This window comes from Panicum virgatum, chromosome 6N, assembly GCF_016808335.1.
Source record: "Panicum virgatum strain AP13 chromosome 6N, P.virgatum_v5, whole genome shotgun sequence".
Classification (NCBI taxonomy): Eukaryota; Viridiplantae; Streptophyta; class Magnoliopsida; order Poales; family Poaceae; genus Panicum; species Panicum virgatum.
In genome coordinates this window covers 9,393,572-9,421,433 of record NC_053150.1, presented here as the reverse complement: position 1 = coordinate 9,421,433, position 27,862 = coordinate 9,393,572, and the positions used below count along the sequence as shown (strand labels likewise).

The window sequence follows — 27,862 nt, the reverse complement described above, 5'->3', positions numbered from 1 at the left end:
TTTTTTATTATATTTAATGTTCTATGCATGTATTCGAAAACTCGATGTGATAAATACTGTAAAAAAAATTTGGGAACTAAACGCTGCCTTACGTGCAGACTTGGCCGCTGTTTCTTTCGTTAGAATTGAACAAATTCAAGGGAGAGATAGAGAGCGGCAGAAAGCGACCGTTACGAAGCTTCCAGCAAGTTGTCCCAGGGTAGGTTCACCGTTCATCAAAAATGATGGATGGCCGTGATTCCTAGTGCCATGTCACCTTGGAGAATCGATGGCTATATAAATCGCACGAAAATAAAAATCGCAAAAAAAAAACGCGAAGAACAAGAGGGTGAACTCAAAAGACACTCAGATCTTGACGCTCGGAGGGCACAAGGAGCCTTTCCCAATAAAATCTTAACACAAACTCTAATTTAAAAATTACAAAAATTAGATGAGCAAATGAACTAAGGTTCCAGAGCTAACTCCTCCTCTAGTCATGCCTATCTATATAAGATTATCGGCGAATGACTAAAATACCCCTACGCTAATAACTACGATACACACCCACGTAGGGCAAAACGGTTCAAGTTTTTTATAAAAAGATCGGACAGACACGCCACATTCACGACTTTACTTCGTCTCGACACAAGCTTCGCGATGGCGCCACGTGTCCTCCATCTCGGCAATCCAGCCGCACCGGACGCGCCCCCGGTTTTGAAGCCCAAACCACAAATCTGCATATGTCCGATTTTGAGGCCAAACCGGTCAAACCCTTTGGCACGCCTCTGCACGACGTGACTGACTCCTCGGTTTTGAGGCCAAACCGGTCAAACCACCGATGTCGACGTGTGTCCGACCTCCCGCCGAGCCTTGACGCCTTCGAGTTGTTCGCGTGCGTCCACCGCACGACCCGCCAACTTGACTCGCCATTGTCATCGCCAACTTGGCCGACGCCGTCTTTATCACCATGTACTCTTGCTCTTCCGTACACCACGTGAATCGTCCATGATTCTGTCCGATCTTCTCGGATCCCTCGGACTCGCATTCACCCTTCACCATCTTGGTCCCTCGGCATGAACTTTTCGCTTCACCAAGTCTACTCGCGTTCATCCTTCGCCACAGTCTTTCAGTATGAATCTTTCGTCTGACCTTCACCTCGCGCCTTCGACCGCCATGTTGCATCCTACACCTGCACATCAGGAGTCAAGAGATATATCAAATACACACAATGTTGTCAATCACTCATCATCCAAGAGTGACCACCATTAGTCCTCATGGAGCTATATGAGTTGAGGGGATGTTTGTCTCCAAAGATTTATAGTTTGGCTGGACTATGTTTAAAGAAGATTGTTAAATTTAATCTCAGGTCGAAAATTGATGGTAAAAGAGCACAACATATAAAGTGGGTCAACCATAGCGGTAGTCTGGAGTCCCTACCACAGGAACGTAATAGTAAGAAGCTGTACAGAGGTATCATAGAAACGGGAACACGAACTTGTATATCCTTTGCGATTTGGATGGCATGGCTTGAGGTGAGGAGACAGCGAAAAAGCTATTGGTCGCGTTACGACCCGGAAGGAATGGTCAAGGGCTGCCTTTATCTCCTTAACCAAACAAAACCCCAGTATGTCCTTTCGATTCTTCACATGATTGCGACAACCATTCCATTTATTTAGCTGATGTGATTAGCTATTTTTTTTTTTTGCTTCCCTTAGTTCTAGAAACACTATTTTTACAGAGTTGTGGCGATGGCAGCTAGAAATGAGTTTTTTATTTTTTTGTTTGGGCGATGTTCTATTCCAGAAAAAAGGAGTTTTTCGCAATATATATCCTGGATGTTTGCTGAGGACAAAATGGATGACTTGTACGCTCGGGTGAAGTAAACGAAGAACAAGTGGAACCTAGCGCCACAAACTGATAAGACAATCGAGACCATCTTCCATTCTGTTTGCTCACCCGTAGGCTCGGAGACGACAAATCCAAGTACCCTGACGCCACGCGGCCAGCGGCGGTCCGGCCGGCAAGAACTGTGCACGGTCCGAAGTCCGAACCTCGCCGACGATGATCGAAGACCTGCGAGATGAGGCTGCGCAAGTGGGGATTCCGGGCCACCACATGATTGCGGGGGTTTTGAGGCACACTTTAGTGTGCATTTTGCTGATTTTGCTTCAGCAAGTCAGACTAGTTGGACCGCTCCTAGCCTACCGGTGAGCAAAAAGAGTGGATTCACTGACTTGCTAAGGCAAGATAGTGAATCACTATAGCGGCGACTTTCAATGTGTTCCCGACGTTCATTTGTAGATGGATGGATGGGATAGGGCTGTAGTGCCACCTAACCTTCGCCACCTGTCCATCAACTTTGACGGGCAACCAGGCCGGCCTCAATTACATACAAACATTTCGTTTGGCAGCCAGCTCTAGCTCCAGCCCAACAGTATTTTCCTCTCACACTACTCCAGCCACCAGCTTCAGCTCCAGCCAGCCAACAGTATTTTTCTCTCACACCACTCCAGTCACCAGTTCCAGCCCAGCGAATGGAGTGAAAATTACACCCCAAACAATCGTTTTATCCAAGAATACTGTACTATGATAAAAACATCTTACGTGCAGACCTGGCCGTTCTTTCTTTCGTTAGAATTGAATAAATTCAAGGAGAGATAGAGAGCGGCAGAAAGCGACCGTTACGAAGCGTCCTGCAAACTTCTACGAAGCTTCCCGCAAGTTGTCACAGGGTAGGTTCACCGTTCATCAAAATGAAAACTCGGCCGGGTGGGAAAAGACTGTCCCACCAGTATTGACTTTCTAGAAGAAGTCTTGACTTCCCCGACCGAGAAAATTCCCGAACCCTGGCCCCGCCCTGACATTGGGGGCCGTAGCCCATGGGAATCCTGCCTGGGTCATGTAAGGGTCCTCAGACCGACTTGGACCGTCCACACCAGTGCATTGGCACCGGGGCCAGCGAGGGGATTTTTTACCCTCAGGCTGAAATTCGCTCCCACGGGGAGTCGAACTCAGGATCTGAGGGATGCCGCCGGAGTGACTAATCAACTGGGCTAGCATCCTTTGGCCACCGTTCATCAAAATGATGGACGGCCGTGATTCCTAATGCCCATGTGACCTTGTAGATTTTTTTTTTGAACAATATGACCTTGTAGAATCGATGGCTATATAAGCACCAATGCACCATTCATCGGGATGCATCTCATATCATCACCACCAAAATTTTCGAGGAAAGACGGAGAGATACTCATAGCACAATCCTACCAGCATTAATTAGTGCCTTGCCGCTGAAAAACATTAAGGTTTATGCCACTAACTCACTGTTGTAATTAACATCTTGCTGATTCAGTTAGACGATTGATGCTCCACTATTTTCTTGCGATCTCTTGCCGATCCGGCCGGTGCAGAATCGCAGATGGGCACCATCACGTGCGAGCTGGAATCGTCGTACGCCGCCACGGCCGGCGCCGGCAAGGTCAAGCTAGACGGCAAGTTCGGCGTCCCGCCGCCCGAGCATGGCTGGTTCGCCTTCGCCGGCACCGGCAAGGGCAGGCGGCTCGGGGACGGCGGCCGGTTCCTTCGTCGTAGAACCAGCGGCGGCGGCGGCGGCGGCGGCATGCAGGTCTTCGTGAGGACCCTGGGCGGGAGGAGCCTGGCCCTGGACGTGAGCCCGTCCGACACCGTCGACGTGGTGAAGGCCAGGGTCCAGGCGAGGGAGCGCGTCGCGGCGGCGGACCAGCGCCTCGTCTTCGCCGGGAGGGAGCTCAGCGACGGCCGCCGCACCCTCGCCGAGTACGGCGTCGGGAAGGAGGCCAACCTGTTCCTCCACCGCCGCCTCCGCGGCGGCGCCGGCGGCTCGCGCCGGGCAACGACGACGGCCGCCGGCGTCCTCGCTACCGTGGTCGCGGTCGGCGCGGCGCTCGCCTACTTCCCGGTCCCAGCTGCTGCGGCGGCGGCGGCAGGCGGCGGCGGCATGACCCTGTCCCTCGCCTTCCTCCTCCTCGCGTGGGCGCTCGCCATGGCCGGAGTGAACCTGATCACGGCCGGCGTCTTGCTGATCGGCAGAGCCGGGACTGTCCGGTGCACCGTGCAGTCCGTCGAGCACAGCAAGGTTTTCTCCTTTGTCCGTCGGAACCTCGCCATGCTTGGGGTTGCGGCTGCCTCGTCGGCGGGGACAGGAGTCGTCGTCAGCGCCGGTAACCGGGCACTCTGTTTCGTTAGCTTTGTTCTGTTCCTGGTCGCCATGTCTCTCGTTACCATCGGCGTAGCGAGCTGTGCTCGCTGACGAGCTTTGGACGCTGAGTTGCTCGTCGTTGATGCTGAATTGCTTATGGTTTCCTAAGCCTTTGTGTAAGAATAATTGAGGCAGGAAGAATTTGCGTGATCTTTGTTTCTCTTCCAATAGGTCAAGCTCTGCAGTGTTTAATATTTTTTTGTAAAAGAGTATATATACGTGGTTTGCATCTCAGCTTGTCTGCGACATATGAGTGAAGGGGATGTTTGGCTGCAAAGATTTATAATTTGGCTAGACTATGTTTAAAGGAGATTGTTAGATTTAGTTCCACGACCAAAATTTATGAAAATCTATGGCGAGGAAGTACAACATATAACGTGGGGCAATCATAGCGACAATTTTGAGTCACTACCACATGACTGTGTACAAAGGTATCATGGAAACGGAACAAACACGACCTTGCATATCTTTTACGATTTGGATGGCATGGCTTGAGGCGAGGAGACAGCGAAAAAGCTATTGGTCGCGTTACGACTCGGAAGGAATGGTCAAGGTCTGCCTTTTATGTCCTTAACCAAACAAAACCCACTATGTCTTTACGATTCTTCACATGATTGCGACAACCATTCCGTTTATTTAGCTGATGTGATTAGCTATTTTTTTTACTTCCCTTAGTTCTAGAAACACTGCTTTTACAGAGTTTGCGTGATCTTTTTTTTCTCTCCCAAATCCCAATATGTCAACCCCTGCAGTGTTTAATAATTTTTTAAAAAAAGAGTACATACCCCCTCATTCGAAAATAAACGCTCACTTTGACCACGTACAAGAACGTCAGTATGTGCTAATCTAATCTGAACAATCGTGCAAGGCTCCTCTAAGAAAAAAGAAACAGTAGGAGCTTTGCATGCACCGACGTGGAGCGCCGGGTGATCCTCATTCATGATTCATCTTCCACAACACTCTCGCAAAGACCAGCTTGCTCAGCATTCTTTCAGCCTTCCCCTTCAACCAAGACAAATCCAATCCAGAGCCCAACCTTGCTCATCTGATATTTATGTAACGAACATGGTCTTTTTTAGACCATTTCGAGTGATTTTGGTGATCGAGTGACAACGCAATCAATGAGACTAATGTGTTTGTCAAGTGTATCTCATCAGGTCCCAAGAATGAAGCAAAAAGCCTTAGCAAAGCAAAACACGAAGAAAGAACTCAAAGAAATGCTGAATTGGACGAGTTCTGCAAAACATCAGTTGGATCGGATTATCCGACACTAAGGTTCGGATAAACAATTTAAAGAACTCGGATTATCCGTATCCACAGAGATGCACGTCGGAGTTAGACTCGTAGTATTCTGCAGAGAGCATGTCACGGGGCTTGGAAAAACATCAACGGGATCGGATTATCCGAATCGGTCAAAAGTGCACATCGGATAAAGCCTCGGGTGATTCTGCAGAGAGCCTGTTTCTCAGCTGGTGTTTCTCTCTGTTGGGCCGGATAATCCGACGTAGCCTCTCTCTGAGCGTCGGACTAATTGTTACAGGGGTTGATCAAGTGAACGTTGGAAGGATTTCAAACTGCCAGTGATATAGGATTATCCGACGCATGACTCGGATGAATGAGTCGGATGAATGACGTCAGCAAAGGATTTAAACTGCAACGGCTACCGGGAAAATTTAGTGGGTCCGGATGATCCGAATCTACCTAGTCGGATCATCCGACGCCATACGCAGAAAAAGGTTAACGGCTCTACAACGGCTAGTTCGCTTGGAGGGCTATATATATGGCTTCCTCCGGTCATTTGAAGTTTGCTGGAGTTCCAAGACATACAAGGGCTCTATTGATCACATCCTTAGGTTTAGCACATGCTTAGTGAGTAATAGTGCTAGACTAGCTCCTTAGTGAGTGAAAGGCAGGGTTGTGTACCTTGTGATCTAGTTTTTGAGTGAACCAACAAATGTATCTCGGTGAGCCGGCCATCCTTGGAGTCTTGGTGACTCGCCGGCACGTCTTCGACCCTCCGCCTTGGTGTGGAGCGGCGACGACAAGTTTTGTGCGGGGGACGTGGAGACCCCCTTCCTTGGTGGAGAAGCTCCTTAGTGGAACCCGGGATCAATGTGACCGTGGACTTAGTGTTCTCGGAAGAGACTTGATTGCCGAGAAGCAATACTCTTTGTGAGGGCTTCAACAACGTGGATGTAGGTGTGCCTTTGTGGCTAACCGAACCACGGGATAAATCTCCGTGTCACAAGAGTTTGCTTTCTCTCATTCCTCTTTAAGCTTCCGCATTTACTTATTGCAATCTTGTGTGCCTTTACTTTCATCGAGTAGAATTTTGTTAGGAAAGGCTATAGGTTGCATAACTCTTTTGGGATGAGAGTTTTACACTAAATAAACCTTAGTGCACATCTAGATAGTATGTTTTAGTTTAAATATTGTGCAAGTTAGTTGGAGCTTTGAGGTTTAGGTTTTTAGTTTGCCTAATTCACCCCCTCTCCCTCTTAGGCTACGAGCACCCGATTCCTTTCAATTTACAAGAATATTTTTTGTAATTTTTACATACATCTTGGTTTGCATGTCCAATTCTAGAATTGCAATTATCCTAAGATGGAGGGAGTACATAGTTTGCATCTCAGCTTGTCGGCGTTATATGAGTTGATGGGATGTTCCAAAGATTTATAGTTTGGTTGGATTATGTTTAAAGGAGATTGTTAAATTTAGTCCGACTTTAAAAATTAATGGTAAAAGAGCACAACAGATAAGATGGATCAACCATAGCGGTAATCTTGAGTCACTACCACAGGACCGTAATAGTAAGAAACTGTACAGAGGTACTATGGAAACCGGAACACGAACTTGCATATTGAGGTGAGGAGAGAGCGAAAAAGCTATTGGTGGCGTTACGACTCGGAAGGAATGGGGTGATTTCAGGAAGGACGCGATTTAGATTTGTGTATAGTTATAGATTTATTTGTACACGAGTGGTGTGTATGACGTGCATGTGTGGAGTAGGTGTATGTATGAGCAGATACTACAGCTGTATCCAGATGAGGGGTACTAAAAAACCCACTATGTCTTTACGATTCTTCACATGATTGCGACAACCATTCCATTTATTTTAGCTTTTTTTTTCTTCCCTTACTTCTAGAAACACTGTTTACAGAGTTGTGGTGATGGCTGCTAGAAATGAGTATTTTTTTTCGTTTTGGCAATGTTCCTTTTTCCAGAAAAAGGAGTTTTTCGCAATATATATCCTGGATGTTTGCAGAGGACAAAATGGATGGCTTGTACGCTCGGCCGTATGTGAAGAAGTAAACGGAGAATAAGTGGAACATAGCGCGACAAATCGATAATACAACCGAGACCAGCTTCCATTCTGTTTGCTCACCGGCAGTCTCGGAGACGACAAATCCTAGCAACCCTGACGCCACGCGGCCAGCGGCGGTCCGGCCGGTCTCAATCTCGCCGACGATGCAGACCTGCTGAGTTTTTCTTAAAAAAAATGCAGACCTGCGAGTTGAGGCTGCTTAGGTGGCGATTCCGGGCCACCACATGATTGCGGGGGTTTTGTGGGGGTGCCAGGAAAGGGCCCAACAAATCGAGCCGGTCCACTCAACGTCTCAAGAGTCATACACTCAAACTCCTCTGAGTACCGAGCAACCATTAACCATACATCATATCAAAGTCTCAGAAGCCCACCAGGCCACCACCAGGGCAGAACTAGGATTTTGTGGCAAGGGTATTCAAAATTTTTAGAACGTGATTTTTTTTATAGCCTAAATATATGTTGATAGGATATAATTCAGGGCTGGTATTATTAAATTGGTCATAATTTAAAATTGCAATGATAACTTTCACGAACTATGGATGAATTTATCAGTCCTCAGCTCACCTTACACTGGCCGCTGGCGGAGCGCCAGAGCCGCGCCTCAGTTCTTGGCGTGCACCGATAACAGATGGAGACCGCCACGGCATGGTTCGTCATCGTTGATGCACGGGTGGGTATTTGTGGTCTTGGCATCATCACCTCCCTTCTCCCTTTCTCCTCGGTTTGCATTCGGACCACTTGTCTATTTCCAATCCAACAATCTTGCTACTGGTGCCCAGAAACTAAACTTATATTATCCCGGTAATAGGTGACGGGAGCAATCAATCCTACCAAATGTCGTGCATGTGTAGTCTTGGAGATGTGGTTCTATGACCTGCGGGCTGGTTGATGTTTAGTTCTCAAAAAATTTCTTACAGTACCTATCATATCGAATTTTTGGACATATATATGGAATATTAAATATAGTTGAAAAATAACTAATTACACAATATAACTATTTTATACGAAATGAATCGTTTAAAGGCATGTACAACGCTCATTAAGGAGTCGTCTGCAGCTGGTTTATTCCTTTTATCAAGGCTAATTAATCTCGATTTCCATCCGAACCGGACGGTGCTGTCGTCTCACGAGACGATGGCACCGGCTCATTGCCCGAGCTATTGTCGACGGCCGGTGACGCGTTGTAGGAGGCGCTGCGGGTGGGCGACGGCAGCGTAGTAGATCCGGTGCTCCCGCTCCCTTTTCTCCACGCGCGCGTGCTCACGAAATCCTTCTGCGTGCTGCTCTTGTCTGCTGAACTGTAGTTTGGTCACGCATTTGGCGAACTCCTAGTTTGGTCTGCTGAAAATGTAGTGCCAAAGCGAACTCAGTTTGGTCACACATTTGTATACAATATAAACCTCAGTCATATAGTACTACGCTTGCTGGTTTGTACCACATTCGCAGTATGATGATGTACGTACTAGAAGAAAGGCAATGCTTTGCGGAGCCTTCAAGCTTGCTGATTTTTTTCTTTCATTTTAATATTGCAAGATGTAATTGATATGGCCTTCGTAATTAATATACATGCTTATTTTAAAAGTCATGCAAATTATTTCAATATATTATGCATTCTCTCGTATATGCAACAAAATGGCTAATAAGGATCAAATATGCACTAGATCAATATGATTTCTGTGTCAATGGATGAATTAGACACCTTGCAGACAGTCAAACATACAGCCCATTGTACAAACTGTCTGTTTAAACTGTTCATTTGTGCTAAAAAGACAGCTCAAACAGACAGCAGCTGTCTGCACTGTTGTACATGCCTTAAGCCTAATTAGTCTATGATTGGACATTAATTATCATGGCTGGTACTGAATCTGCAACAGCAAGTGGCCAACGCGAAACCGGGGACCACTTCGCCCTCCGACCGTCTATTTAATCCCGCCGGCTCACCGCGGAGCCCCCAAGCGACCAAGCCTCAAGCAAAGATCAACCAACAAGAAGCCTCCACTCCAGGTCCCAGAGAAGCCACAGCAGCACCCGAGCTGGCACCGCCTCCGGGGCGCCGAGGCCGGCGACGAGGGCGTTCGTGACCTTCCTGGCCAGCGACGGCGACCGCTCGAGCCCGGCATTGGGACCGCCTACGCCGAGGCCCAGCTCAGCGCCAACAACGGTTGCGGAACTGACATGGGACGACACATGCCCGCCACCGCGGGCATCGGCGGCGGCACGCACCAGGAGGAGCGGGAGGCTCCAGCGTCCCCGGGGCCACGGCCATGCTCCTCCTCCTCCCGTTCATCCTCGCCGTTGCCCGGGGTGAGCCTGATTGCCGCGGGCCTCTGCGCGGCAGCGGCCCGGACCCTGCTCGCCGGAACTGCCGCTCTCGCTCGTCGGAACGTCCCCGTCCTCGCAGTCTCCGCCGCGTCGTTGGCCGCCACGGGGATCCTCGCCAGCAGCGCTGCGCAACCGGTGCTCTGCTTCGTCTGCTTTGCCCTGTTCCTCCTCAGCATCTCTCTGGCCACGGCTGGCCTGGCGAGCGGCACCGACTGATCGCGGGCTGCGCTGTGTGGCCATTGACGCTTTCCGGCCGCCGTCACCTCAACTAGTTATTTTTAGGAATACAAATAAATCAGCCCGGGAAGAACCTCACGCGTGATGCGTCTGAGCGTCTCGCCATGATCGTCCTGCCTCTTGGACTTCGCAGTTGACCTGCTCAAGCGTCGAGGATTACAAACAGGGCCTGGACCCATATTTTATTGACACAGATGGCCTCACAGTGTCATTCATTAGGAGTAGCAAAATCACAAGTGGCTAATGTTTGCAGTTTTAATATTGTAATTTTTTCGTCATTGCGGGGTTGCTTGATTTGACAGTGTCAGAGTGGATTTCTTTAGAAGAAAAGGTTTAGGGAGCCAGTTCAATTTCAAATCTGAGCTTTCTGGCCCAAAATTCAAGAATTTTTCCCCCAAAACAACCCTACTCAGATTAGCTGAGTAAAGTACTTGCAATCGTTTGGCTGAATACTCGTAATTGTTTTCATCATGAGTAAAGTGTGTAACGAACATGGCACCATTTATGCCATTTCGAGTGATTTTGGTGATCAAATGACAACACAACACTTAGACTAATATGATTGTTAAGATGATCATTCACAGGCTTTTAGGTTCAAGTAATGACAAAGAGAAAGAGAAGATAGGCGTAGCAAGGCCCGAAGGGCCACCCCTACGGGGGTTCCGCTACCCGGTTAGCGGACGGGGGTCGAGGGGGAGCCGCCCCTCGCGGGTCTCAGGGCAGCGCCCTGAAAGCCCTCGAAGTGAAGGTTCAAGCCAAAGAAGCTAAGCTCACAACTTGGTCATTTGTTGCCCAAGTCCCCCATAAATTAATGGTAGCTAAAACTTTCAATTCAAGCATCATGTAGCTCCATTGCTCTTACTAGGTTGTTTGCATTGCATCACCTAGTGTTATATATGGTGCATTGCTTGTGTCATGATTCTAACCCATGAGCAACCTACATGGTTTAATGAGTGTGTAGAAAGCTACACAAGGTCACCCTTCATGGTACATGATCTTGATGAGGTATGTATTTCATATGTGTACCTTGAGCACAAGCTATAGGGTAAACTTCCCATTGTTGTCAAAAACATTGTGCATACTTACGATTGGTGATTCAAACACTAAATGCACACATTTAGGGGGAGTTCATCCTCTAGCTTGTGATTTTGAGACTAACATATTTTCTAGCTTATCTTTTGTAGTCTCACGTGGAGTTAACACTCTAAGAGAATGTTTCTCACGATCAATGTGAACAAACAACTCTATAAGAGTGATTAGATAAATTATGCTTTCATGCATATTGAGCCATGCTCTATTGAACTTAAATGCTATTTAAGTTCGTAGGCTATGTGCTCATACATTTGCTTAATTTTGGTGTACCAAGTGCTCTTTTTGTTTAAAGACTTTCAATTGGTTGCAAGTCACCTTCTTTTGGTACATGCAAGATAAACAAAGTAAAACCCCCGGAGGTATGCAATGTTTTAAACTAATTAAATTGGTATCTTTGTCTTATCCTATTTACTTTAGAGCTACCTCCGTGCATGATACGGGGGTTCCGCTACCCAGTTAGCGGACGGGGGTCGAGGGGGAGCCGCCCCTCGCGGGTCTCAGGGCAGCGCCCTGAAAGCTCTTCGGATCAGGAGCACAGGAAGAACCGATGCCTAAGCATCGGTGCATCCGACGCTTGTCAGAAGAACCGGCGCTATGAAGTTTGGTGCAGAAGGGAATCGAAGCCAAGTCAGCCTATAGGCACCAGTTGAACCGACGGGTCAAAAAGAGGGCATCGGTGCATTTGGCGTCCTATGTTCCAGAGACGATGTCAAGAGCCTAGGAGAAGATTCTTCAGCACCGGTTGAACCGGTGAAGCATCGGTGCATACCATCGGTGTAATGACGTCAGCTGTCAGAAGAAAATTCTTAAGCACCGGATGAACCGGTGATGCATCGGAACAAATCATCGGTTAAACCGGTGGTCACTGCGTCAGCCGTCAGGACTTCAACGGCTACTTCGGTTTATGAGTGACCGGAAGAACCGACGCTACCCCTGCCAGAGGCATCGGTTCTTCCGGTGATACGCAGATTTTCAACTAACCGTTGGAGCAACGGCTACAAGACTTGGTGGCCTATATATACGTCTTACCCCGGCCATTTGAAGCTTGCTGGAGCTGCTGGACATCCCACACACACCCAAGAACATCTCCAAGCCATACAAAAGAATCAAGATCATATCCTTAGCCCTTAGCACACTTTGAGAGTGTTGTGTAAAGGATTTGCTCTTAGTGAGTGAGATTGTAAGGCTTAGAGCCTTTGTGCTGTGGTTCATTAGCGAACCAAAACAAGAGCTTGGTGCACCGGCACCTTGGAGCGTGAAGCTCGCCGGCAACGTCATCGACCCTCCGACTTGGTGTGGAGCGGCGACGACATCTTTGTGCGGGGGACATGGAGACCCCCATCCTTTGTGGAGAAGCTCCTTAGTGGAACCCGGGGCCAAGGTGACCGTGATTGTGTTCACGGAAGAGACTTGGTGGCCGAGTAGCTATACTCTTAGTGAGTGCTACAACAACGTGGATGTAAGTGTGTCTTTGTGGCTAACCGAATCACGGGATAAACACCCGCGTCAAGAGTTTGCTATCTCCTATCCCGCTCTTTAAGTTTCCGCATTTCATACTAGCAATTTGTGTGCCTTTACTTTCATAGAATAGTTTCTTGATAGAAAAGACTATAGGTTGCTATACTCTTTTGGGATAGGGGTTTTCACACTAGAACAACCTAGTTGCACATCTAGATAGCATGTTTTAGTTTAAGTTTTGTGCAAACTAGTTGGAGCCATAGGTCTAAGTTTTTAGAGTGCCTAATTCACCCCCTTCCCCTCTTAGGCTAGAGCAACCGATCACTTTCAAAGTGCTTGCCTCGACTGAACATGCACCTAGTGCAGGCAGAAGACGCCGTGCTTCACACAAATCACAGTTGCCAACAGAAGTAGAGAACAGAACCCGCCATTTCTTTACGATGATTGCGACATCCATCCCATTTCTTTAGCGAGGCCGATGATGAGCCATCGGTTACGCTGTTGCTGATGCGGTGTGGTCTTTTTCTTCTTCTAGAAACGCTGTTACAGAGTTGTGCCAATGGCTGCAAAAAATGTTTTTTTTTTGCAATGTTCTTTTTCAAAAAAAGAACATTTTAGCAGTAGTAGCAATATCCCGGATGTATTTACAGAGGAAAAGATGGTTGTACTTTACTGGATCGTGTATCGACAAGTAATCGGATGACAAGTGGAACACTGATGAACACTCTGCTCACACCCTGTAGGCTTTGAGACGACAAAACGAATCCAAGCAACCCTGACGCGCCGGAACACTGATGAACAACACCAAAAGAAGAAGAAAAAAAGCAGCGACCCCACAAGACAAGGACCATCATCCTCTAGACAAAACATGCCGGATTTATTCTCCATCAAATCTAAGCGCAGCTCCAAATCAAATTATTGGACCCCCATCGATATCTGGCTGCTTCGGGGTTTCGGTTTACTCGTCGCCGGGCGCGGCTACGCACGGAGCACGTGCAGGGTGACCAGACACAGGCCGCCCAAGAGCAGCAGGAAGAGGTCGAAGGCCACCGCCGGGGAGTCCGGGCCGCCGGCGAGCCCGGTGACGGCCGCGGAGGCAGCGCCGATCCCGACGAGCGGGAGGAGGCGCCGCAGGCGCCCGCCCAGCGTGCCAGGGTTCTCGTTCACCACGCCGCCGCCGACGCCGTCGCTGTCGAGGAGGCAGAGCAGGCCGACGACGAGCTCCTCCCCGCCGCGCCGGCCGTCGAACGTGCCGGTGCCGGTGCGGACCTCGCCTCCCAGCAGCTGGCCCGCGCCGGCAGCCACGGCGACGTGGGTGGACGTGGGCCCCGCCGCCGCCGGCGGCCTCCCCGCCTCGCCTCCGTGATCCATGCTCGCTCCCCTTCTACCGTTTGGACAATGCACTAATGCAGCCGGGCCACCGGAGCGAGCGGAGGGGCTCCCGACCGGCTTTGATTGCTCGGAGCTCTCTGCTTGGGAACGAGCGGATTGCCAATTTGCCATGCCGCACCGGGGCGAGGTTATATAGCGACCGAAGGAAGCAAGTGATGGCGATGTGTGCAGGATCGGAGGAAGGCGACGGGCCGGCGCCGAGCCCGGCCCGACGACCCGGATGGTGGCATTGCGAGCAGGCGCTGCCGCCGAGCCTGCCTTGTTTTGTTTCAGGTCACATCCTTGTCGCTGTCGCTCTGGCCTTAAGAGCAAGCAATCGACCAATGCTAGCTGCCCATGGGATCTTAGTAAAGTAGTACGAGACTAGTAGCTATAAGCTGTGTTTAAGTTCAAAAAAAAGCTATAAGCTGTGTTTAAGTTCAAAAAAAAGCTATAAGCTGCGTATCCATCCTCCATGTTCGGTAAAAATGCGGCTGTGGAGAAAAAGGGGGGAAAATAGAGAGAGCAGGTGTGGTAGGCGTTGGATTCACGAGTCTCAACAGAGTCAAAGGTCCAAGGTTCTCCGATCTCAGAAACTGCCATGTCCACCTTTGCACCAGCTAATGAGCGCGACTACTTCGCGCACCATATATGATCAAGATTTCGGGGCTTGAGCACCTCACAGCCTTGAAACAAACGGAAGTACTTGAAGGACTACTCGACATATCTGAAGAAAGAGTCAGAAGCAACCAGAAGGATGTTCTGACTACTCGAAGAACTCGAAGACGTCCAACCAAGTACTCGACGCCTGCAGGACTCGGCTACGAAGACCTCGGGGGCTTGTCAGACCTGGGGCAGCGGGACTGCTTACAGACATAGAATGTTCTAGAGTAAGAGATAGCTCATGGATGTATCTTATCTCTTTTTGTAACTACCCGAATAAGCGTAGAACTAGCTGCAGTACAAGGAAACTACCCGATCATGTTGTAGAAGGACTCAAACTGTAATCAGCTAGGACTTTCCATGTAACACTGTCCCCCCGGATATATAAGGGCGGGCAGGGACCCCCTCAATCAAAAGACATCTACACCTAAAGCAATACAAACCACCACACAGGACGTAGGGTATTATGCAACTCGCGGCCCGAACCTATCTAAATCTTTGTGTTCCTTGCACCATCGAGTTCTAGAGCTGTCGATCCCTACCTACAAACCCTGCTGCTAAGGGTATCCCTAAGCAGGCTTGGCGGTAAACACTGACACCATGGGACCAATCGGTCCACTCCAAGCTTCTACTATAATTTATAAAACCTGTAAAGTTAGTCCCCACTAAGAGTCATTAACTATATTTCTCTCAACATGCAAGCTATCCACATCATCATCCACTAGGACCTTTTATTTATGCCTTCTACCAATTTTCTGGGCATAACCGCAAGTCACTATTGTAAGCCATCAATTCTAGCACAAATGATTCCTCCACCACAACAAACACACCTGAAAGGAGTTGAAAAAAACCAAAGGCCATCACTACAATACAAAAAAGCTCAAAGATCATCTCTTCAATCGAGTTTAAATAACTTCACTCCACCTCTGATATGCCCTTTCCTACTCGGCGTGGCTGTAGCTAAGGGCACCGTCGACTTCATCTTCGGCAACACCGCCGCCGTACTGCAGGGTTGCAATCTCCATCCCCGTCGTTCGCTCCCCAACCAGAGCAGCATCTAGAAAAAAGGAGATAAAAGGTCTTTGGTGGTGTTTACACTCATCTTTAAGGTGTTTGGTTTTCAATCTCCTTTTTTTATGGTTTTCTGATAGGGAGGAAAAGAGGTGGACAAAGAATAATGTAATAATAAGAACACAAGGATAAAGATTAAAGGGAAAAAAGAAAAAAGATGAAAAAGAAAGGAGAAAAGGAACAAATAAAATGAGAGAGAAAAAGAAAGAGTATAAAGAAATAAAAAAAATTGTCTCATACTTTAAGTGCTATTTTGTCATTCATTAATCTTTTATTTAGCTAAAATAATCTTCCTCTTATGTCTTAAGTCCCGCAGCAACGCGCGGAGAATCACCTAGTTAACAAATGGTTACAAGGACCTCTAGAGGATTACAACAGCAGCAACACTTTCACCATGATGCAAATTTGGCATCAACAACAACAACAACAACAACAACAACCACAACCATCTAACAAGAGGTATGACAACGGTAAAACAGAAAAAAATCACAGATTCTGTCCCCTTCGGTAATCAGTTCGTATATCACAAACCACAGGTTTACTATGCACAAATTTTGGTAGGCAAGCAGATCTACGAGTCCTCTGACTACTGACAAAATTTCAGCTCAATCGGACACCGTTTGACCACCCAAACAAATCATCTACTGAAACTGCTCTGTGCTGAAACTGCAGTCACCCAAACTGACAAAACCCCTCTCAAATCTGATGCTCTGCTCAACCGAACCTCAAATCAACTGACCAGATGGAAGTACTCTAAGTGTTGAATGAGCTCACCAAGTTTGGCGCAAATCCAAGCACATTTGAGCCTCCAATCACCGGCAGCCACCAAATCTGGACAGACCCCCTTCTCCTTTTTCTTCTTCTCTCAAGTTGTGTTGTGTGTGTTCTGCTCTACCTGTCACAAGTGACGCCCAGCACTGAATGGAGAGGAGTTAGGGTTTCTTTTTGTGCTTTATAGTTTCCTCTGAAATGTTCTCAATCGTTGGATGAAGCACCACATTAACGGTGCACAAGCATTGAGCTTGTGGGTTGTTTTTTTGAGTTTATTGGGCTGCCAAACATCCTTCATGTGGAGGGTTAACCCAACACAAGAGACACTCCCTATTTCTGAATGTAAGATCTCCTATAACTCCAATTTTATTTAGTGTAGTAAAACAGTATGCATGAGAAAACACTTGATAGGAAAAAGCTGGCCCGGAACTACTCTCTCCGTTCCAAATTATAATTCATTTGGATTTTTTAACCTTAAGGTTGATCACTCATTTTATTCAAAAAAGTTGTGCAAATATAGTTAAATTTAAATTATTCTTAAAAACTCTTATTAATAAAACAAACCACATAAAAAGAATATTTTGCACAAATTTTTTAGATAAGACTATTGGTAAAACTTGGAGTCAAAAAATCAAACGAATTATAATTTGAAATGCAGGGAGCAGCATTATGTATTTGAATATTCTCTGCTTAACTCATCCAACAGTCACCATATAGAAAGCGAGCCACAATAAAAAAAGTGGTATTTTGCATAAATTTTTAAATAAGATGAGTGGTTAAATTTGGAGTCAAAAAGTCAAATGATTTATAATTTAGAATGCAGGGAGCAACATTCTGTATTCGGGTATTCTCTGCTCAACTCATTCAGCTCCAACAGTCACCATTAGGGGTGGTAATGGGCCATGACCCTAATGACCTCTTCACGGCTCAACATGACCCTTAAATTATTTAGCTCAAAATTATATATAATTAGAGTCCGGCCCTTTAGAGTCCCAGCCCTTGAATTCTGTAGGCCAAATTCTAGGGCTATTTACCACCCCTAGTCACCATACAAAAAGCTAGCCATAATAAAGAAAGTGATATTTTACACAAATTTTTAAATAAGACAAGTGGTAAAATTTGAAGTCAAAAAGTCAAATGATTTATAATTTGGAATGCATGGAGCAACATTCGGGTATTCTCTACTCAACTTATCCATCTCCAACAGTCACCGTATAGAAAGCAAGCCACAATAAAAAAGTGATATTTTGCATAAATTTTTAAATAAGACGAGTGGTTAAATTTGGAGTCAAAAAGTCAAACAATTTATAATTTTGAACACAGGGAGCGACATTCTGTATTCGAATATTCTCTGCTCAACTCATCCAACTCGAACAGTTACAATACAGAAAGCGAGCCACAATAAAAAAAGTGATATTTTGCATAAATTGTTAAATAAGATAAATAGTCAAACTTAGAGTAAAAAAATCAAACGAGCTATAATTTGAAATGGAGGAAATAACATTATCTATTCGAATATGCTATGCTCAACTCATGGACTGCTCCATGCGTGTACTCTTGAATCTTGATTGCGGCAACCCAACTATTCCCTCGGACCCAAACTCGTCTATATCGCTCGGGAGCCATGGTGGCGCCGGCGACACCAGAGTGTGACGGCGCCGGATGAGACCACGGCTCCTACGGCTGTTTGAAAAGTTTGCTGATTGACCGATGTGCCCCTTGTCTGGTGGTCCAAGAGCCCAGGCGACCGATGTGTCCCCCGCCGGTGACGCGCCACCCGCTGACGCCATCGCCAAGCCGTCCGCAAATGTCTAAAGTTCAAATTATATGGGAAGGCTATTTTAATTTCGCTCGATTGATTTTTCTTCTAGGGTCCCCACACCACAATTGGCACCCCCGTGGGTCCCATCAGAACCGCCGGTCTCTGGGTGGTAGGGCCCACGCAGTTGTTCTACGGTCCGCCAACCTTACTTTTTTGCGTGGCAGATTTCGGCGCATTACGTGCCAATGAAGCCGACCCGATGATGTGATCTTAGACTACCAGGCATACCCGTCTTCCAATCCCACCGCGCTACCTGTCCCCTCTCCATCCCGTATATATATATGTGTGTCGCCCCGGATCCAGCTGCCACGGCGCGGCGCTTCTCCTCGTCCTCACGCTGCTCTCCGGCCACGGGAAGGGTATCGTCGAGGCCGGCGGCGTCAGCAGCGAGCTGAGCTCGCTCACTCCATCGACCGTAAAGTTCTTTCTGTAGTGCACAGCGCCGGCCATGTCGCCGCACCATTTTTCCCCCTCCACTGAAGTGTTTGTTCCTTTTGGTTCCACTCCAGCGAAACAGGGGGATGACCACTCCGGGGAGCATGGCGAGGGCCACCGGCCTGACCATCATGCTGATTTCTGCCAGCATCGGAATGAACTCCGGCGCCGGCGGCGTCGTAGGCTTAATCCTCAGCTTCATGGGCATTCTCGCCGGCGCTAACCTCATCGCCGTCGGCGTCCGGATGGCCAACGACCCAGCAGCTCGCATGGGCCCCGCGGTCTTCGCCGGTGCAAGTGCTCTTGCAGCGTTCCTGCGCAGCCATCTCCCTGTCGTGGGGCTCGTAATTGCTTCCTGCGCCGTCGCCGCGGTCTCCGGCGGCGATGCAGGCCCGGTGCTCTGCTTCGGCATGTCTGCTCTGCTCTTGCTCGGGCTCTCCCTGACCACTATCGGAATTCTCGGCCAATAGCAGCTTCAGTTCCTGCCTCCACTGTGCCGTCAGCCGTGTCCGTGTTAAGAAGCAAAGGGGTTGTTTATTTCCAAAGGCAAAAAATTTTGGATGTCTCGTCGTGTGTTTGATCAGATGTCGGGAGGGTTTTTCGGACACTAATTAAAAAATTAATTTCAGAACTCACTTGGAAACCACGAGACGAATCTTTTGAGGCCTTTGACCGCAGCATTAGCACATGTGGGTTACTGTAGCACTTATGGCTAATCATGCACTAATTAGACTTAAAAAATTCGTCTCGTCGTGTACATCCAAACTGTGTAATTAATTTTGTTATTTAATTACATTTAGTGCTTCATACATGTGTTTAAAGGGGAGGTGAAAATTTTTGGGTGAAAATTTTTGGTAACTAAACGGCCCCAAAGTACTAGTATCGCTTGCTGTATCTCTGCACCGTCAGCCGTGTCTGTGCCGTCAGCCGTGTCCGTGTGCTAGCTTGTTTGAGAAAGTCTGCCATGATGGCAGACTCCGAAGGTGTATTTGAGATTCTGAATAAAAATGAAGTTGTACTGCTGTAGTTTTCAGACTGCTCCATTCCCCTGGCTACTAGTATCGCTTGCTGTATCTCTGCACCGTCAGCCGTGTCTGTGCCGTCAGCCGTGTCCGTGTGCTAGCTTGTTTGAGAAAGTCTGCCATGATGGCAGACTCCGAAGGTGTATTTGAGATTCTGAATAAAAATGAAGCTGTGCTGCTGTAGTTTTCAGACTGCTCCATTCCCCTGGCTGGCCATGTAATTAAGACAATACTCTGAATCGTTGGGAGAACGGTGGTAAGTACTGTCGACAGAACGGCGAGTTCTTGTACGAACGAACCAGTACAGACATGTACCCAAAGCCACAGGAAAACTGACAGCTTCGGCGCCACCGTGGAGTGGAATTCCGTCGCGCCCGATCGAGCTGTCGTACTGGCGCGCCAAGCAAGGCAAAAGCCAACAACTCCCTCAGCGTGCCTGGCGGGTCATGTCGCAGGCCGCCGCTGGGGGCACGCCGCCGACGAGGTCGCCGTGCTATCTAGCTGCTCGATCGCGCGCCATGGCGGCGGTGGTTATGTGCGAGAAAGCGTCGCCTCCTAGCCCCCGGGCTGCGCCGGCGATGCCGAGCTCATCAGGCACTCTCCGGCAACGCCAGCACGGGGCGGGGTTGCCTGCTGCATTTTTGTAGAGCCCGATCGAAGCGGACGACGAAATCGACGTGCCGTGTGAGCGTGAGCGGCTCGTGCCCGGGCCGACTTGTCACGCGGCCTCCTCGCGCCTCTGCATTCGCGCCACTGCACCATGGGCAGCACCGCAGCAGCAAGGTGCTGATTCACAGCGACGGGAGCCGCGCCGCGACAACGGCGATGAGCTCTCGGGGCGCGCGGCAGCAGGGCGATGGCCACCGGCCCGATCACCATATTGCTCGCTGTCAGCGCTGGCGTCAACTTCAGCGGCGGTGGCGGATCTGGCCTGCTCCTCAGCTTCGCGGGGGTTCTCGCCGGCGCCAACATCATCGCCGGCGGCGTCCGCATGGCCGAGGACCTAGCACCACCGCCCATCTGCCCCGGGGTGTTCGCCTGTGCGCGTGCGCTCGCGCGACGCAACAACCTCAGCCTTGCTGGGGATGATCCTGGCATCGTCTGCCGTCACGGCGGTCGCGGGCGAGGCACGCCCGGCGCTCTGCCGGCTCGGCATGTTTGCTCTGCTCCTGCTTGCATTACTGGAGAAAACCACATTGGTACCAGCACATTAGTGCCGGTCAACAAGGAGCCGACACTAACGTGTCTGAACAGGACCCGGCGAGCACGTTAGTGCCGGCTAGACATCCCAGCTGGCACTAACATGCCATCCCCCAACGGTCAACACAGCAGCCACAACAGTTAGAAGACATGTTAGTGCCGACTGGGCTAACTTGGCACGGGCAAATTAGTGTCGGCTAGTGTTTCTAGCCGGCACTAAACGTCAACACTTAGTGCCGGCTAAAACCACCAGCCGGCACTAACTTATCCCGTATATACCAAACACTCCTTCTTCCCCAGCCCGACCAATTCATTTGGCCGACTTCCTCCTCTCTCTCATGACGTGTTAGAGGGGAGGTGCTGCCCATTTCCCCCCAAATTTGTGAGGATTTCACCCATCCAAGTGCACCAAAGGTTAATAGCTTCTTCCACTCTTCTTTCACGGCGTTTATTCTTTGTTTCATGCTTTCTAGATAAAGAAAATAGTGATTTTAAGATTGAGAAAAAATGAGCATAATTTTCCGATTTGTTCATTAATTTGAGCAAAATAGAATCGATTTGTTACTTTTTAGAGAAGGTTTTCTAGATAATTTGACTATGACACATTTAGAGTAATTTTTTTGAATTATTTCACGGGGACATGTGTATATGTTATTATGCAAAATTTTAAAGATTTTAAGGATGAGGGAAAATAAGCATGATTTATTATTTTGTTCATTAATTTGAGCAAGATAGAATTGATTTGTTGCTTTTTAGAGAAATATTACTATATAGTTTGACTATCACACATTTAGAATGATTTTTTTGAATTATTTCATGGTGACATGTGTATATGTTATTGTGCCAATTTATTTTGCTATTTGGTTTAAATTTACTAGATAGGTGGCCTATGACACATTTACATTTTTTTTAATTACTTCATAGTAACCTGTTTTTAGGGATAATGAGCATGATTTTTTTAATTTGTACATAAGTTCCACAAGAAATAAGTTTCGCCGATAGTTTTTATATTCTAGTTTCTTTGGATAATTTGTGTTGGATGTTGAGACATTTATTTGTGTACGTTCTTTTAGCGACAATTATGTCAATTTGAGATATGTAGAATTGATTTTTGTTTTTATACAGTAATTAATTACAGATGGACCGGCAATGGATGCACAGAAGCCGGAGCACCTCGGCGTGGATTCAGGGTTTAGATTCTTTTCTCAAGGCGGCAATGGCAAATAGGTCGCCAAAGGGTTTAATGTGTTGTCCATGCAGTGTTTGCGAAAATAAAAAGGAATTCCGAAAAAGGGATACTCTATGGAATCACCTGGACTTGAATGGTTTCATGAGTAACTATAGCCTTTGGACTAAGCACGGCGAGGGTGAAGCAAATGTTGTACAAGAGGAGCCACCTGACGAGCTAGGTCAGGCGTTGCTTGATGCACAGAAAGACAATGAAACTGTGAAGGAGGCATTAAAGTTCGAGAAGATGTTGGAGGATCACAAAAGGCCGTTGTTCCCTAGTTGCAAACCGGAGCAGAAGAAGTTGGGTACCACGCTAGAGATGCTAAAATGGAAGGCAACTAATGGTGTCACCGATAAGGCATTTGGTGAGCTATTAAAGATTGTAAAGAACATGCTTCTTGAGGGTAATGAACTGCCGTCAACAACATACGAAGCTAAAAAGATGGTTTGCCCTCTTGGATTGGACGTGCAGAAGGTTCACGCATGTCCTAACGGCTGCATCCTATATCGCGGCGAATACGAGAACTTGGAAGCTTGTCCTGTTTGTAGCGCATTGCGGTATAAGATCAGGCGAGATGATCCAAGTGATGTTGATGGGCAGCCGGTAAAGAAGAGAGTTCCCGCAAAGTTGGTGTGGTACTTCCCTATAATATCACGTCTGAAGCGTTTTTTCAAAAACAAGGATAACGCTAAGTTGATACGGTGGCACAAAGAAGACCGTAAGGAAGATCACATGATCAGACACCCAGCAGATGGGTCCCAGTGGAGAAACCTTAACCGAGAGTATCCTCAATTTGACAATGACCCAAGGAATATAAGATTTGCTCTAAGTGCGGATGGAATGAATCCATACAGTGAGTTTGGCAGCGCTCATAGTACATGGCCCGTGACCCTATGTATGTTCAACCTTCCTCCTTGGTTGTGCCTGAAGCGTAAGTTCATCATGATGCCGGTGCTTATAGAAGGGCCAAAAGAACCTGGCAACGATATTGATGTGTTCCTGCAACCCTTGATGGATGATCTCTTACTGTTCTGGAAAGAAGAAGGTGTACATGTGTGTGATGAGTATAAACAGGAGTCTTTCAACCTCCGAGCTTTGCTTTTTGTATGCATCAATGATTGGCCTGCACTTGCAAAACTTTCGGGACAGTCGAACATGGGATACATGGCCTGCACCCACTGTTATGATGAAACCGATAGCATTTATTTGAAACAATGTAAGAAGTGCGTATACATGGGCCATCGCCGATTCCTTCCTACCGATCACCCCCTAAGAACCGAAGGGAAGCATTTCAAAGGAGAGCCCGAAACTCGTCCTAAGCCTCTGTTCCGTAATGGAAAGCGTGTGTTCTCGATGATCAAGGATGAAGGTAGTATTTGGATAGGGTCCCGGTAGTCAACCTGTTCCGAAGGATGACCAGGGACATGTTCCAATGTGGAAGAAGAAGTCTATATTGTGGAACCTACCTTATTGGTAAGTCTTATAGGTTCGTAACGCAATTGATGTGATGCATCTGTCAAAGAATCTTTGCGTCAACCTACTAGGCTTTCTGGGAGTGTATGTTAAGTCAAAAGACACATTGGAAGCAAGACGCGACATGTGGATGATAGCTGGACGACAAGGCTTGCAACCCGAAAAGAGAGACAAAGGACGCCACTATTTAAAACCTGCCAGCTATAATCTGAGCAAAGAGGAGAAGAAAAGTATGTTCGATTGCTTGAACAGTATCAAGGTCCCGTCTGGATACTCCTCAAATATACAGGGCATAATAAATGTGAAAGAGAAGAAAATCCAAAACTTGAAGTCCCATGACTGCCATGTTCTGATGACACAATTACTTCCGGTTATACTGAGGGGTGTTCTACCGGAAAATGTGAGATTGGCAGTTGTAAAATTTTGTGCGTTCATGAATGAAATTTCACAGAAAGCAATTAATCCAAATAATCTAATAAAGCTACAGAAAGACATTGTCGAATGTCTTGTCAGCTTCGAGATGGTCTTTCAATCTCCTTCTTCAATATTATGACACACCTTCTAGTTCATATTGTGACAGAAATAACTATCATGGGTCCTGTTTTTCTACACAATATGTTCCCTTTCGAGAGGTTCATGGCAGTATTGAAGAAGTACGTGCGTAATCGTTCTCGCCCAGAAGGATGCATTGCTAAGGGCTATGGAACAGAGGAGGTCATTGAGTTTTGCGTTTACTATCTTTCTGATCTCAATCCGATTGGGCTCCCCGTGTCACACCATGAGGGGCGACTAAAGGGAAAAGGCACACTAGGAAAGAAATGTAATGTGAACATCCCTTGTAGTGAATTCAGCCAAGCAAACTTCACGGTTCTTCAGAATCATCCAAGGTGGCTCCATATATTGATGAGTACATGAATATTATACAGTCTGAAAATCCACAGAAAAATGTTACTTGGATTACACGCCAACATATAAAACTTTTGATGGCTAGTTCAGACAAAAATTATTGGTCAACAACACAGTTGATCAAGAACTTCAATGGCTGGCTAGGGGACCATCAATCACTGTCCAGCAATACCAAGGGTACGAAATCAATAGGTATATTTTTTATACGAGAGCTCAAGACAAAATAAGCACCAACCAAAACAGTGGTGTCCGTATGTGTATAGTAAACAGTAATGGAGAAAAGAACAACTACTATAGTGTCATAGTGGAGATATGGGAACTTGAATATGGACCCATAGTTTTCCATTTGTTTCGTTGCGAATGGGTGGCTAGAGGAGGCATAACGAAAGACCGGTATGGGATGACCATAGTTGACTTCAAAAAGATTGGATATAAAGATGAACCATTCGTTCTAGCCAAGGATGTGACACAAGTGTTCTATGTGAAGGACATGTCAAGCAAACCGAAGAAGAGGTCGGATAAGACGCCTGAAGCAGACAAGGCTGGAAATGAGCCGAAACGGCACATAGTTCTTCTAGGAAAAAGAAAAGTTGTTGGAGTTGAGGATATTTCGGACAATTCGGAAGATTATGACCAGATTGATGACCTTCCTCCATTCTCAGTTGACGTTGACCCTAGCATCCTCTTATCCAAAGAGGATACACCTTACTTACACCGTGATCACGCTCAAGGCACTTTCGTCAAAAGGAAGATTATCAATGTTCCAGTAGATAATGATAATGAGTAGTAGTTTTATATAAGTTATATATTGAATTGTCTCAATCAGTGATGTAATGTAATGCACCACATCGTATTTATCTCAATTCTTGATACTATTTGTCCAATTATGACATAATATCATCTTCAGAAAATATTATATTTTTTCATGATATAAATATTATTTACATTCACTAATTTTGCATTACTAGAAGCATTGAAACATTAAATTACAAACAAATAATCAAGTAATATGCGAATTGATTACATCATTATATAGGCTACTATTGAAAAGCTTTTTGAATATTTTTGCATGGATCAAAATGAAATATTTTCGATTTATTATGAATAACAGAAACATATACATATATAAACCCTATACACTACACATAATTGATAATGGTTGCATATTCGTTAATTTACGAAATTACTATTATTATTGTGTTAATATAATTAACAATATCCTTAAAAAATTATGATATCAATTTTCAAATTATTAATCTATTTATTATGCCAATTATGAATACATTTACTAATATTAAAAATTTTATGTAAAAGAGAATTGGCGCGGCCAAATTTTCTTTCCCGCCAGTTTGGACAAGTTAGTGGCGGCTGGTAATCCTAGCCGGCACTAACGTGCGCTCGTTAGTGCCGGCTGGACTTACCAGCCGGCACTAACTTGTCTCGCTGATGTCATAGGGGCACGTTAGTGCCGGCTGGTAAGTCCAGCCGGCACTAACCTATCACTGCCCCCAACAAAGCCCTTTCCTTCTCTCCCCCAAATCACAAAATTTAGATAGACGTTGCCCCGCCCGCGCCCCCTGCTCGCTCTCCCGCGCTCATGCGCCACCGCGCCGCCCCCGCCCCCGGCCGTGCGTGGATCCCCGGCCGGCCCTCGCCCACGTGCGCCGCCGCAGTTCGCCGTCGACCTCCCCGGCCCGGCACGCCGTGCCGGCCGCGCCGCCCTCGCCCCCTGCTCCGACCGCCGCGCCGGCACGACGTCCTCCGGCGCCTCGTCCGGATTTCTGGAGGAAGATGATAGATTGTGTTTTTGGGCAGGGATAGAATTATTGGATGCTCAGTTATGTTTTGAGCGATAATGTCTGGGTTAGTGGGCAGGGATAGAATTATGTCTGGGTTTTGAACAATAATGAGCGGCATTCACCTGGACACTATGTCTATTCATTTCTGGGCAATCAAAGCTAGCCATTAGCAAACTTATGAAGCGTCCTCTTCTTAGCTTCATCTGAATTTTCCTATAATTGCTAGGGATCATAATCCCAAATTCCCACCAAGGTTCAAACAAGAAACTCAGCATTGTCTTCATTAGCTTATCATATGATCTTTAGGTCAGTAGCACAGCAAGGCAACTAAAAAGAAACGGTGCTACTAAGAAGCACAAGCACATGTATTTATATGTTTGTTGCCATTCCCTTTGCTAAACATGAATTTAGTCCATAATGCTAAGACAATTCAGTTCCATATATTAATCACTGAATTTGCAAGCACTTTTCATGCATATATGAAAATGAAATGATTATGCCCATTGAGTTTCATTGTTATATTACCTGTAGTTAATTCAGTTCGGTTTCATTGATTATGCCATATGAAATACTTAATTCAACGTATCCAATTCAGTTCGGTTTCATATTGTTTGATATAATAAATGGACAGCTAACACTGTGATGTGATTTTAGCAGTGTAGATTGAAGATGACATTGTAATTCTTGTTTTAATATTTTCCATTAATAAAGCCTTAAAAAAAACCTAACCTAAGTCTACTGAAGATATGGTAGTGTTCTTGAGCATTATTTTTTATTAACAAATCATCCTTCTGTCACATTTGGGCACCTAACCTAGGATCAAATAAATAATAGCAATTATGACCTTACCCTTTTAGTATGGTCTTCTATATGAAAATTACAGGCAACGCCAAAGGTTCCTTTTTCTGCTGTAGAGTTGTGTTTGATCACCACAAGTTGGTGCTAGCACCACTTTTGAACTCAGAAAAAGGCAGTTTGCTTGATTGATGCCCTTACACCTCTTATGCCCTTCACTGGCCTTTTATGGTGAGAAAATGGATTGCCATGGCTATAAAAAAACTATGCTAACTATGCAGTTTCCAATTTAAAAGTGTGGTCAGCTGGTCTTTTATGGTCAGAAATTGGATTGCTATGGCTAAAAGAACTCCTATGGCAGTCCATACTTAATTTTGGATAATATTATGCTTTTCTTTGTACTTAAAATCCTAGACCTGTTTGCTGAACGACTTTTTCTTGCAAGTTTTAAATTTTTGTTCATGATTCTAATGTTTGCAGCATAAAGCCCTTGATAGGGTGCTCGCAGAGGTGAGAGGTTGGAGAAGTGGAGTGTGAATCTAAGTGCTGCTTCGCAGGTAGGGAAATTTTTGCTGTTTCAGCTACTTGCAATATTTGCTTATGTTTATTGATTATTGGTGCCGCACGCACATTTTTTTTATTGTTTCAGGTAGTGG

At 46.6% G+C, this 27,862-nt stretch overlaps 2 protein-coding genes across 2 annotated transcripts; both read left to right on the top strand.

Annotated features, from left to right (window-relative positions):
- Positions 1 to 3,182: 3,182 nt before the first annotated feature.
- On the top strand, positions 3,183 to 4,586 carry LOC120679259. The gene is made up of 2 exons (XM_039960804.1): positions 3,183 to 3,281; positions 3,387 to 4,586. The coding sequence occupies exon 2, from the start codon at positions 3,395 to 3,397 to the stop codon at positions 4,262 to 4,264; it is 870 nt and encodes a 289-aa protein (XP_039816738.1). The 5' UTR covers positions 3,183 to 3,281; positions 3,387 to 3,394; the 3' UTR covers positions 4,265 to 4,586.
- A 14,057-nt stretch (positions 4,587 to 18,643) lies between these two features.
- Positions 18,644 to 19,297, top strand: LOC120679944. Its single transcript, XM_039961603.1, has 2 exons — positions 18,644 to 18,760; positions 18,855 to 19,297. The coding sequence occupies exon 2, from the start codon at positions 18,867 to 18,869 to the stop codon at positions 19,248 to 19,250; it is 384 nt and encodes a 127-aa protein (XP_039817537.1). The 5' UTR covers positions 18,644 to 18,760; positions 18,855 to 18,866; the 3' UTR covers positions 19,251 to 19,297.
- Positions 19,298 to 27,862: the final 8,565 nt, after the last annotated feature.